Below are 14,008 nucleotides of genomic sequence, written 5' to 3'. Positions count from 1 at the left end.
ATTATTTTTTACAAGTATTTATTGATATAGGCGTTTGGAGGGGTGCTTTGATGTTTTCGGTTGGAGTGGATCAGGTTTGGGGGAGAGTGAGGAGAGAACTCGTCTCGTATTCATAGTCTAATGCCACACAACCTCACTCATCTTCAACGAAGAACCCTAGTTTACATATCAGTGCTTTACTTTGACGAGTTTTCAAATATTCTGAAAATTCATTCTTATCATTTCACTAAATATAAGTTCTTCAAATCGCTAATGCACTGTATTGTTCATTCCAGAAGAAGTTGATAAAATATTTCATCTATTCACATAAAAAAGTTGGTTATTAAGAGATGGAACCATATGATTTATAAAACAAATAAACTGCAATTTTAGCAAATGGTATCGGTGTTATAAAAATATCAACTAAATTGGAGCACTATCAAAAATTTAGATAAGACTTTTTAAATAACAATTACTGCTACCTAAAATCATTAATTGAATGCTAAATATCTCTTTGACATAGCAATCAAATTATTTCACCTATTTTTTCAGTTAAGATCAATTTATTATCATAAAAATCAAAAGCCATACAATGACCCCAGTGATACAGTAGGGATGCGCTAAGGCAACAGCTGTTTCTGCTTTAATATCTGTACAGTTATGCATAAATATAAATTTGCGCATTGGCAAACACATTTACAATTACAAAATTCCATACCCGTCTACATTGGATAATAGTAGCTGTGTGTGACTAAATTGTTTTATTTTGTTAAACATGTAATTCATAAATTTTATGATAAGAGTAATAGCATAAGTTTCGCCGTGTGAGTGAAAATGTTTGAGTTTGATATTTTCAATATTATGCACAGTGCGAGGGAAGAACAAGTACTTAAACCTTTTAGTGAAGGTATCTCTCGTTATATTCTGGTGATCCAGTCCGCCGTTATGATGTGGGCCATAATAATTCTCTCCGTTTAATTTATTAACTTGGGTTTCCTGTGTTTTTCTTTTAATCCTATCTACTTACTTATTACTACCTTTTTCATACCATATATTGTAATGGAAATCTAGGCAATGACGTTTTCGAGGAGTCCAAAATTTATTGTCTGGTGTTCTCCAATGCAGATCCGATCGCACTGCACTTACCCATGCGAATGTCCGGGCACGGATGGCGTCAAATGTCCTCCCGGGGTCACCGTGGTGAGGGACGGATGCGGCTGCTGCGAGGTGTGCTCCCGGCAGAGGGGGGAGTCGTGCGACGGCTCCGTGTCCTGCGACCCCAGGAAGGGACTCATGTGCCAGTTCCCGACCGACTCCCCGACCGGCCTCGGAACCTGTCAGGGTAAGAGAAAGGAAATGGAGAGGTTGCTTGTCACATGGCTGCTTGCCGTCCACGCATTTTACAAATATGTCTCCGTCCCACGTTGTGACGATCTAGCATCATGGTGGTTTGTTTATATCCAAAATCGTAATTACGAATTAAAAATAAATGAAATGTGGAGTTATGCGCTACCCAAATGAAGCACCCTAATTACATGAAACTAGAAATAATAATTATAACAGTAATTATTTACTTCAAATCTACTAGCGTAATAATCACTAAATTTTATTTAAATATTCAATAGAATTGAATTAAAACTAATGTATCTTGCAGTAAATACTGTGATGGGCAGTTAATCAAACTGTACTGACATCATTACAATGTTTTTAAAGTAATTATTAACTTGATTTAACTAAGGTTTTTTTTTATCTTCACTTTGGATAAATTAAACAAAAGAAGGACTGAAATATCTTCTCCGTTACATTTTTACTATGGTTGTGAGCAATGCAATTAGTGAGTTTTTCTCTTCCTATACTGCTCTCCGTTCCGATTTGCAATCAAAATCGTGATATTGTTTATCATATGATTAACTCCAAGAATACACCAAATGTCTTTCGAAAGAATCAATGTAAGAGGTGCGAGGAATATACACACTCACGACTCATTACGCCTTATCCCTGACTATTCCAAATATATACAACATATACGTATACTTTATAGAATTTTAACGAATTCATGTTATTACGAGTACGCTCGTATTTCAATTTCAAAATAAGGGTAGGTCTTACCTTTTGCAAAGTTCAGTCAGTTTGCATGCGCACTCCACCCTTAACTTAGGAAAAGGTAAAAGAAGTAATTACCTCAAATCAGATACATTAAATAAAACAGAGTCCAGCGTGACTTGGTGGAAAATTTTTTGTATTGAAATTGAAGAATAAACAACTTGGCTTTTCCACATGTTTATTTTCAATTTCAGTCAGATACATTATAATACTAAGCCCTGATAACGTTGGTGAAAATGAACCGTTTACTCTGGAATTTACACATCTGTATCGTTTGTACACAGGAAAAAGAAGAAAAATTGTATTCCAACTATAGAAAAACGTACGTTGCTTTGAAGTGGAAAAATTGATGTTAGAGGACTGATAGACTTCTTTGAGAGACTTAAAACAACAGCCAAAATCATTACGCGTTAGCCATGTTATAGAAGATTTGGTCATTTCAGATCTCGTGAGGGTTATAATAACGGATTTGCTCTAACAACACATACATTGGAGACCTGGGATGCAAAGTACATAAAAATAATGTTTAATGATATTTCGAGTGCGATCTGGATTAACTATATCAGGAACTTTTAATACAACCCTGCACTCATTTTCGGTCGCCATTTGTCGAGTTGGAAACAGAGATGGGGAAGTCGACTATTGGCTTCCTACCAAAGTCGGCTCATAGGCCTCACCGAGCTCACCCTCAAAGGCTTCAAGTTCTTGGCCTATATCCGACCCACTCTCGTCACCCTAGAAGCCACTCTACACTATATCAGCGGACAATTATCGACGTTAGCCTCCTCCGGTTACGGCTTCTCTGCACACATTCGAAACTAATTACACTCTGACAGAGCCATATGGCAATTAGTGATGGTAAATAAGTGGCAATCGCCTTGCATTGAGTTCGCAGGTACTCTACCTCAATTATATCAGAAAAAAAACATGACCAAATCTTCTCTATGTAAATTGCAGGTCAACAAATATAGATTTCTCTATAGTGCCACATGTATTCGCGTTCCTGATACGAAGATATTCAAGATATATACGATTTATGATTTGTACACTATGCAAATTTTCAGTTTTTGAGAGAAGATTTTCATATTTCCGAGATGGATTTTTGGTTGAATTGAAATGAAAATAACTACCTTAACGGTTATTTATATTTCACACCCCTCCAAAGTAAGCTAATATTTGATCCATTTCAAGACTAAATTTTTATCCGAGCCGATTCCGCAGGATAATAATTATTCCTTCTTCTTAAAAACCTTATAACCAAACCAAGACGGTAACTCTTACATAATTATATCAGCGTGAGAAATATTTCCCACTGCTTATTGATTTTTGTTAACCCTTCAAAAAACTCTTCAAATTTAAGTAGTAAAGCAGATTGTATTGAATTGAATTGGAGAGATATAGAATTCCGTAGAAGGCACACAAAAGGGGAGTGAAGAGTGTCTATTGATGAGAGAGACCCTTAACTAATATCGTGGAATACGAAAGCAAGGAGAGCTGAAATTGACAGAATTAAAATAGCCACCTTTTAAAGTGATAATTTTTCCATTAAATTGTAATCTTAACTGATAAAAGTAGAAAAAAATCAATTCCTGGGTGGATTCAACAACATTGCTAATAATGACAGAGTTAAGAGTTACCTTTACATTTTACCCATCTACGGAGCCATTTTGGAATACAAATCAAGTTTCGCAAAATATCGATTTCTGAAAATGTCATATTAAACCTACGCCACAAAATTATTTTTTTTTTATTTTTTACGCCAAGGAATTGACGCTACTCTAAAGTAGATGAAATTCTCGATAAGTTTCCCTGATTATCTGGAAGAATTTTTCCAAGTAGATCGGAGGACAAAATTCCCGGTATTATAACTTAACCCACCCTTATTATCCACGAAACTTTTCATGCATAAACGGAAGCGTATTTTTGGCAGCATTCTCATTTCATTTAGAAGATCTCCAAATTTCAGGAAACCCCCGTAGTCTTGGGAACAATTTCTCTTCCCTCATTCCCCCACCGTTTGGCAAAACGCACCGGAAAATCACTTCTTTCAATCTAGAAGATACTCTTCCAAGATCTTTTCTATGTTCCCGTCATCGTCTCCTGTAAGTATTCTGCAGCGGAATCCGTCAACTCGTCGACTATCTTTTCTATCCTACACACACCTTTCTTATAATGCCTCCCTTACGTAATGGTACACACAAACACGTCAATGCGCATATGCGCAAAATTATATATATATATATATATATATATATATATATATATATATATATATATATATATATAACACTTTTTGAAAGTCTCATGGACGTTAATAATGATGTATAACACTTAGCACTAGTGGACACAGACAAACACACACAGAAACACACAAAAAAGAGACTCACTATTTTTTGAATTTTCGGTGGTCGTGACCACCTTTATCAAGGAAGAGAGGGAGAGAACTTGACAGTTCTGTCCCTATCTTCCTTGTTGAAGGTGGTCACAACCACCGAAAATTCGAAAATTAGTGGGTCTCTTTTTTGTGTGTTTCTGTGTGTTTTTGTTTGTGTCCACTAGTGCTAAGTGTTATATATATATATATATATATATATATATATATATATATATATATATATATATATATATATATATATATATATATATATGTAAAAAGATTACTCACACGTTGTCTTGATCATTTCGACGGAACTCTGCTCCGTCTTCATCGGAAGATATACAAGTAATATAATAATAATACATAACCATTACTCATAATAATATTTAGTAAAAATGAATAATAATTACCTCTATATCTTCCGATGAAGACGGAACAGAGTTCCGTCGAAATGATCAAGAAATAACGTGTGAGTGATGAGTGATTTTTTTGTGTTTCTATATCGTTGTTGCTGTCCAATTTATTATTCAACACTTCCGTGTAACATCGACAAAATCATCTATATATATATATATATATATATATATATATATATATATATATATATATATATATATATACATATGGGTTATGTAACCAAGAGCCAAAATTCTTTGAACAGGAGATGGCGTTAGGGAGCTGTTTCGCCCACCAAAGGAGAAATGGACGACACAAGAGGAAATGACTGAAGGAAAAGCAATCATAAAACATGGCCAATGTAGCTTATCTCCTTTTGGCTATGCGTGCCACGAAATTCACTGTTTCTATCCTTTAAGACGTTGTATGATTGCTTTTCCTGATCAATGATGTAGAAACGCCCACAAGACCAATGTAAAATTTGGGTGGTACAATAGAACACAAACATATTGATAGAAAACACGTAAAAGTAGACTCACGTTTCAGAGAGGTTGAGCTTTCGGCCTTTACTTCGCTTTTCTGCTTAAACTTTCTGAAGTGTGTCTTTTTACGAGTTTTCTATTTATATTTTCGAATTTCATTGTGCCGTTCAAGTGTTATATATATATATATATATATATATATATATATATATATATATATATATATATATATATATATATATATATATACTAGCATGTGGGATTTTCTTGTCGGGAAATATTAAGTGGCAACTTAAGGGCAGAGTGGGCTGTTCTTCCTCCTTCCATTAATGTCGCTGCAATACCTGAAGATGCAACGGCTAGAGCGATTTCTCCATGAACCCTGATTTCAGCGAGAACTAAATTAATTAAAAATGTTTTTCCCGTGCCACCAGCAGCATCAAGAAAAATGATACCTCATTCTTGTTTATCTACTTGATCCATTATTGTTTCGTACGCGAATTTCTGATCTTCATTAAGAAGTGGCTTTTTATCCGCGATGTATGCTTCTAAGTCTAAGACATTGTAGCTAGTTTCACGTATATAATCTGGATAAAATACACCCTGTTGATCTTATACAGGTGCAAAAAGACCGAGTTCCACTAAAGTCTTGTTAACCATGGTGATACACTTTTCCTCCAAAATAATCAAAGTTTTATTAAAAATGTTGGAGTTAAACCTAATATCCAATGTAGGATTTTCACTTCGAACTTTAGCCAGTATATCCTCACTCATTGATTCTTTATATTTTTCCCATATTGTTTTTGGGTTAGATGGATTACAGGAGGTTATTATGATGGCAAACAAAATTCGGATTTGTCCTGGAAGAGAAATCAAACTGGTCTCTCGCAATGAGTCATCCCAGTGTTGATCTCCTTCTAGCAACCCTAAATTCTGGCAAGCTTCTCTGAATGTCTCACATATTTCTCCGTTTACCGTTCTTAATTCTGCAAATGAGCGAGGTCCTCTAATGGTATGTAGAAGCATTCTTAAAAAATAACATTCGGCGTTGTTAGGATGGACTGTGTAGACTCGGCCCAATGCGTCACATGAATAAATATTATTCTCAGGATCAAAGTTGCCCATTTTTCTTCTACAAAAGACTTTCCTTGATGTATTCTACGTATAACATCTCGGCAATTCTGAATACAATAGTGTTCTTGCAAAAGTATCCTGCTGGCATAGTTGGAAAAATTCTGTTTCTATGACAGCAAAAAAGTAAACAAATTACATACATACAAACAAACACTCTCCTTTATATATATAGATATATATATATATATATACATATATATATATATACATACATATATATATATATATATATATATATATATATATATATATATATATACACACACACACACACTCACACACATAGACACATTTATAAGCCCTTTTCCATCTTCCCTCGCTCTTTCAGTCGCCTGTAAACGCTGCTCAGTTTTATTTGGTTACCCTCGGGATAATCACATCACTGGAGCCAAGTTCCTCAAAGTGGTAATTACCTGACGGGCCCCGACGTGGGTTGGCAGTGGGGGGAGGGGATCGGGGGTGAATGAAAGAGTGGAACGAGATGGGACTGGGTTGTGGGAAGAGATTGAGCATTGGTCCTGCGTGGGTAGAAATCGGGAGAGCGACGCGGGGGAGTTGGTGAGGGGAGGTAGAGCCTTGGGAATCTTATGCTGGGGTGCATCCGTAGCTAAGGAGGCCGTTGAGAGGAATAAAGGGCCCAGAAATCAATTACGAATGAACGTGGAAAGGTTTTTAATTTTTGCGCATCACATCCTACAACCTTCCTCGAACTTCTTCCTTTTTATCCCAAGGGGCGAGAAAGACCGGAGTAATTGTTTTTGACAGAAGTGCCCTCACATCGATTGGATAACTGCGCAGATACCATCGTAAGTAACACCCACATTGGCAAAATCATGGTTTGCGCCGCCACAGGCTATGCAAGGGGATGTCGGGTTTTATTATTACTTTCTTAGGTTACGGGTTATATGAACTATGTCCGAATAAGATTAATCGCAGGGAAAAAACATCTCTGATACAGAGGCTTCAATTACAACCTTCTTATGACGTACATGGAAAGGACTATCAATGTGCGTGTTTACGAATTTGTTAGCTTTTTAATTTGTTAATTTATAAATGGATTTTGCTAAATATATTTAAGGTCCATATACAAAATAAAATCGAGAGAAGGGAATAGATGAAAAACTTAATGATAACATATTCAATTCTTCAGTTTTGATAAAAATCGTTTCACATTAATTTAAACACAATTTAGAACTTAGCTGACTTAATTGTTTGTACTCACTGACAAACCCATGAAATGGTTCATAAAATGCTGTAATCTTGACATTATTTGTCAAATTATGTTTTCACAAATAACTAAAATAATAATTCTTCATTATATCAGGAGAACATTATTATATTGCGATAACATTGCCTTCTATGATTTAGAAGTTGCTATATTTTAGTGTACGACAGCATTTAGCGTTATTATCTACTTTATATTCGCAACGCATACCGCATTTTTACGTTTTATATTACTGATGATGAGTTCAGAAGTACAAAATCGTTTCTGCTTCATTCATGAGCTAAATAATCATGTGATATATTTCGATACCAATTGTTGCACTCATGTGGAATAATTCATGACTCAGTAAAATGATAAAAATTATAGGAAATTTTCAACAAACCAAATCAATTTTAAGAGAAAAAAAAATGTTGAGAGATTCCTTCAACAGACGTACCTAAATTGTTATGATGCTGGCAGGTCTACTTCACTTAATATGATTAGCTGCCAAGTGAATTCCTGTCAAGGTTACAGGAGGCATCATACTCTGAATCCCTCGGGATCCGAATTAAATGTACCTCATCGTGAATGCATTTTGAGAATTCCGGACCTATCACGGAGAGATCTAATTTCTGAAATACAAAATTAGCCAAAATGGAAGACAGGTGTTCAGTTTTATTTTTCAGTTGAGATGTCTTCTAATGTTAGGACTGTGGCACGATATACCTCAATGAGGTTAAAGTTTTGTCAGAGATTTATGAAAATTATCTTTGCCTGATCCAAGAAATAATCGAGAGAGCTCATTTATTTTTAATAAGGAAAACGGTTATTAACTATGTTATGCGTGGGAAGAAACCTACCATCAATGTCTACTAACTGTACGCCTAATATTTAAATAATGATGGCAGAAATATCAATACGTTCAGCATTGGTCGACAGGCAAGTCATTGAGACATATATAAATAAGGCAAACAAAATAAACTCTTCATTAACTCCAAAGTAGGTCCTTAATAGTCTTAAATAATAACAAAAAGGCTGCTAAAAATGTTAGTGAACAATAGAAAACATGGCAAATGTTTGAAAATAAATAAAATTGGTTGGCTGAGATTACGATCAAGGTAAGAAAAAACTTAAAAAATTAAGATGTTCAAAATATACGACTTTAATAGACACCTTCTTGTGATGGATTTTACGTGAAATCATCTACTGATGCCGCACGGATAATTAAAATAATATTTTTCCCTACGATATTTGCGGCCACTAGGGGTATACACAAAATAAAGGTCTTTCACTTTCATCCTTAAAGCTTCCGGTATTCATTTGAATTACTTTGATAATCGTCTTCAGCACTTCCTAAAAAGGTAGGCCGAAATTTTTCTAAGGCGAAAATTTCTCTAGTGTGCTACATAGTATTTGATGGCGTTGGTTATGAAATTCATTATGCATGTCATAATTAACACTGTTTGTAAATTTTTCTTAAAAGTGAGGGAAGTCATATCAATGTGAATTTGTTTATGAAAATGGCCTTGCATTGATATGCATGATTCGCTGAATTTTGAATATCCATCCGACATTAAAAGAGATAACACGGAGACAGTTTGTTCATACTGGCTGAGGTCGAAGATAATGGAAGATACAGGCTGTATGTGATGAAAGTTACCTATATGTAAATATTTCAAAGTTGAACGCAGTGAGGGTGGGGAAACTTACAGAAGACTAAACCATTTTTCTCGGTAAATTCAATTTGTCTTCAATGCCTAATGCCCATTAGGAATTTCAAAAAAAAACACTAAATAAAAAAAATTATCTAGTATTCCTCTAAGTTCCATGATTAGATTTAGAATTTTCCTCGGTGATGGATGATTGAATTCATTGCATCCTGATTTCCTCTGTGGTGAGTTTTGGGGCTGTTAACTGGAGACGCCGAGGGATTCTCTGCCAAAATTCTTAATATCTAAACTCCTTTTTCCCTCTCGCTCTGTGCATTCCTTCTTTGGCGTGACACTCATTGGTGGGCGGTGTACCTGCCGCCCCCTTGACGTCATCCCCACTCAGTCGCACCAATCCTTCTGCCTATTACTCCGCCCCTTGGTGTGACTTAAGGCGACTAAGAGCCTCCTTCCACAATGTTGGCATCCATTGTATTCGGACAAATCCAAGAAGATAATTTGAAACGAGGTGGGAGAAACGAATGAATAAAACTTGATGGAGAGACAAAAGGAGAAAGGATAAACTAAGAAGGAAAAAGAACATCAAGGGAGAAAATTTTAGGCAACATCCTTCAATAAAGGAGAAATAAGTAGATCGCCATCAACATAAGTCCAAATGAATTCGAAAGGAGTACAGGCATAAATAGACAATATTAGAAAAGTTTGACAATACACCAAAGAAAGGAGGATCTAATTGAAGTACTAAGGGAAATTTTCCTTATGTAATATAGCAATTGGGTTAATTTGAAGAGGTATTGATAGTATTTTCCTCGTGGAGGAACTCCATTTGTATGCTCGTTCATTGGTTGTTAAGTCACGCTTAATTACGGTTGCACAGCTTATTTTGCAGGCTATTAATTTATTTTATATGATTATAAGGCACCCCTTTGCCCTTTGGGATCGAGTTAACAGTTTCAGGCTTAACTTTGTGGTATTTCTTCATGATTAGGGTAAAAAATAAAAGAAACTTTACCCTTACACACACTGTTAATGTACCAACCATGGTTTCGATGCTCCTCATCACCTGATGATGATGCGCAGCATCGAACACATGGTTGGTACATTAAAAGTGTGTGTAAGGGTAAAGTTTCTGTTATTTTTTACCCTCATATTTAGGATAGATTTAAAACACTTAAGTCTATAGTACCGAACGTACACTTAAAAAAATAAATTTTTTGAATTTTTTTGGATCCATTTTCTATATTTTCTCTTGCTGGAATCAACGAAATATAAGTTGTTACTCGTGTAATTTTGCTTTTGCTATGGCCAAATAAGTCATAATCTAAATGTTTCTTCACCTTATTCCATGAAGAACTTTGCCAAAATCTACAAACATTGACTTCATTCTATAGCTCAGGATTTTTTCTTATTATTTCCCTCTTAATCATTCAGTTTGTAGTTTTATATGTTCTGGAAAGCCAATTTGTGTGTGTGGGTTGAGTAATTGTTATATATATTTTTTTTAGGTTCCACTTTAAGACTAAATTTCTTTAAGACTGTGCATTTATAGCCACAGTTTAATTATGCTCAGGATGAGGAACTGTGCCATCCAATTCTGTCATCTTAATAGTGTTTTCTTCATTTTCTTAAACCGCTCATACCCTATTCAAACATATTTTTACTGTAATCTCGTTCATTATAAATGTTTCCACGTCAGCGTAGTGGCCTATAATTACGCAGGGAAGAAAGTGGTGATCGGAATGGTTGCAAATAATGTTGGCACCTCTGATAATGCGTGGAGGAGGGCAAAAGTCGAAGTTCCACCCTCAGCATTTTTATCGATTACGGGGGAGTTAAATGCGGTGACGAACGAGTGTATGGACGTATGTAGGGGGAGCTCGAGGAGGATACTGAGGGAGTTGAAAGGTTTTCACCGTGCATTTTCCATCACTTTCTCTTTCGTTGCCAACACGCGCACTCCGTCCTTCACTCCTCTTCCCCTCGTCCTTTCCCTTCCACGGCCTTCACGAGCTTTCCCTCCATCATTTCTCAAGTATCTTTCCCCACTTCGGGTCCCACGTTCGTTCCCTCCCGTACAATTCCCCCCTTTGTCCCTGCGGCGACTTACCTTTTCACTCACACTTCCCTTCCGAGTTTCCTCCCCAGTCCATCAGCGGGATCCATTTCGTTACTTCCGATTTGTATTCCACGACGCTGTTTGGCGACCACTTCTTGCATCTTTCATCACCTTTCGTCCCTTCCATCTTATTGGCCGCTGCTAGCATTCCCCTCGTGAATACCTTGAAGTTGTTTCTTTTCGTAGTACATCCCTATACGCCGCGATAGTTTGCCGAAAATGACTGATCGCCCTACGCTCCAACTTTGAAGTCCACAGAGGATTTCGAAAGTTCACGAAAAGTACAACGATATTTCCTACGCACTTCTCGATGTGACTTCAAAACTTTTAACGGGGCAAACTATAAGAACAGGGTATAATCCTGCTTTAAAGTAACTTTGTTGGATCATGCTAGTTGCAGATAACTTTTAAGAAGATAGAAAAAAATCGTTATCATTGCTCATTGGAAACGCTATGCTAAAAAATTGGAAACGTTAGTGACTAATGAGGGTTTTTTTTTGTATGGAAATTATTATCGTTCACTTGGAACACGAGAATCAGAGTGCAAGAAGATGATTTTTCACTATCTATTTCCATAATAACCATCGTGAGGTGTAGCATTATAACATTAATTGACGCAATTTAGAATGTTTTCGCCTTTCCCTGCACAAAATATATTTTCCTTCTCATCATGTAAACTATACGGAAAATTCTATGTTCATATGTTATTAGAAAAATTGATCTACTGAGATTTATAAATCATAAAGTGTTACTATTAAACTCAGATTTTCATATAATTATAAATTATTTTCTTTTTCCCTCCATTCCATGAGCTTTGTCACACGACGTGCACCTTTCTCAACACCCGTCTATCCATTCAATCTCAAACGTTATAGGACCATTGAACCATCACATTTTCTCTTAGGCTTGTTAAAACCTTAATTTTCCTTTAAACTAACTTTCACTATCCTTTATTGCAAACTTTTCATAATATTCACATCAATATTTCCCAAAACATTCCACCAAAATTACTCCTAGACTAATTATCATTTTTCTGCAAGCAGGGAAAAATATGTTAAGAAGTGCAGACGGAGTTCTGTTAAATAACACTGATTGTATTCACTATTTAATTTATAATAAAGTATGCTAAAATCAACACAGTACAATCATTTTTCATTTAGCTTGAAACTTAATTCTCCAGCAGAAATTTGAATTTCAATAAATATAATTTGTCAAGAATCCGTTCCTATCAATGAAACGTTTAGCCACGAATGAACAAAAAAGTTATTATATAATGTCCCATAATGGTCAAATTTAGTGCCTTACAGAGAACATGCCTTTAAATCAATTGTTCATTGTATAAGGCACATTCAAACAAAAATCATGGGTTATTTTGCTTGGATTAGGAAACCAACAGTTAAAGAATAATTGAGTTCAGAGAAAAATAGTATAAAGGCAAAGTTTCCGGGCTTCGCAGCGGACGGGCAGGACCTGCAAGTTGTAACATCTGGCAGCGAATTCAAATATCAGACTGATTCGTGAACAGAATGGAAGAAATAGAATGTAGAAAATTTACCTCTACTAAACCTTCCGCTATGAATTCGCTAAATTCGACCTTATTTTACCGCTGAGTCATCCGTTTCATCCTATATTATCACTGTGTGTGACTGGAATAAGTAGTCTAAATGATTAAAATGAACCCTGTAGGGAAATATTCTCCTCGATAACTAATACGATCAATGTAAGAGGCCGTGCTAAATAATAAAGTATCGAAAATTAATCGGACTCTGAATATACGTGGACTTATTATTTCATTGATTGAGGTATAATGTTGCGCACAATTTCTCAAACCCAATTTGATTTGTGTGTTTTCACTAGTAGTACACTTGGATCCCTTCACCCTGACTAACTGTAAGAATTATAGATAAACAGGAGTACAAATAGCATTAAATGGTTCTTTTACAGATAATCAAGCCCACTTGAACGTAGGAAAACATAGGTTTGTCCCCATACACGTCTCTCAATCACAGGGAAACCTCGTTTTTAATCACATTCGGTAATTTAATTCTACTGACAAGTTCCATTTCCATGATAAAATTCTAGTTTCACTTGGTCGTACGGATATAATTTGTTTTTATTGCTCAGGTTTTTGTGATTTTTCTCAGCTTTAACATTTTTTCAATTATTGATATAATGTATTTCTGTATTTAAATACTGCAAACTCATTTATTTATCTATTTAGTTCACTATTTTAAATTGTATCCATATATCTTTTCCTTCAAACCTTAGTTACGCTTACAATCAGTTTTTCAAATCTCAAACTTATTTTATAAGTTTCTAAAAAAATATTTTGTAGCATAAAAGTTAATAAATCCTATGGTTATTGATTTATATATTATAACCTATGGTTATTCTGAAACAATAAATCTTGCAATAGATTTACTTTAAACGCGTATATATTAGTAATGAGAATTGAACGGTACATACAAATCTTTACTTGTGTCACAACACACAAGAGATTGGACTTCCATTTGCAACTTGAAGAAACGAGTCCTTGGTGAGAGTCTT

The 14,008-nt window shown here is 35.3% G+C and overlaps 1 protein-coding gene across 1 annotated transcript in view; it reads left to right on the top strand.

Moving 5' to 3' along the window:
- Nucleotides 1–14,008, top strand: part of LOC139690034 (uncharacterized) — a 334,601-nt gene that overhangs the window by 250,046 nt on the left and 70,547 nt on the right. The window contains exon 4 of the mRNA XM_071587216.1: nt 1,105–1,321. Within this exon, the coding sequence (XP_071443317.1) occupies nt 1,105–1,321 (217 nt within the window). The remainder of the gene's footprint in view (nt 1–1,104; nt 1,322–14,008) is intronic.

This window comes from Hetaerina americana, unplaced genomic scaffold (assembly GCF_022747635.1).
Source record: "Hetaerina americana unplaced genomic scaffold, ioHetAmer1.1.p SCAF_3, whole genome shotgun sequence".
Taxonomy (NCBI): Eukaryota; Metazoa; Arthropoda; class Insecta; order Odonata; family Calopterygidae; genus Hetaerina; species Hetaerina americana.
The sequence above is the reverse complement of the archived record's forward strand: the minus strand, read 5'-3'. Positions and strand labels throughout refer to the sequence as shown.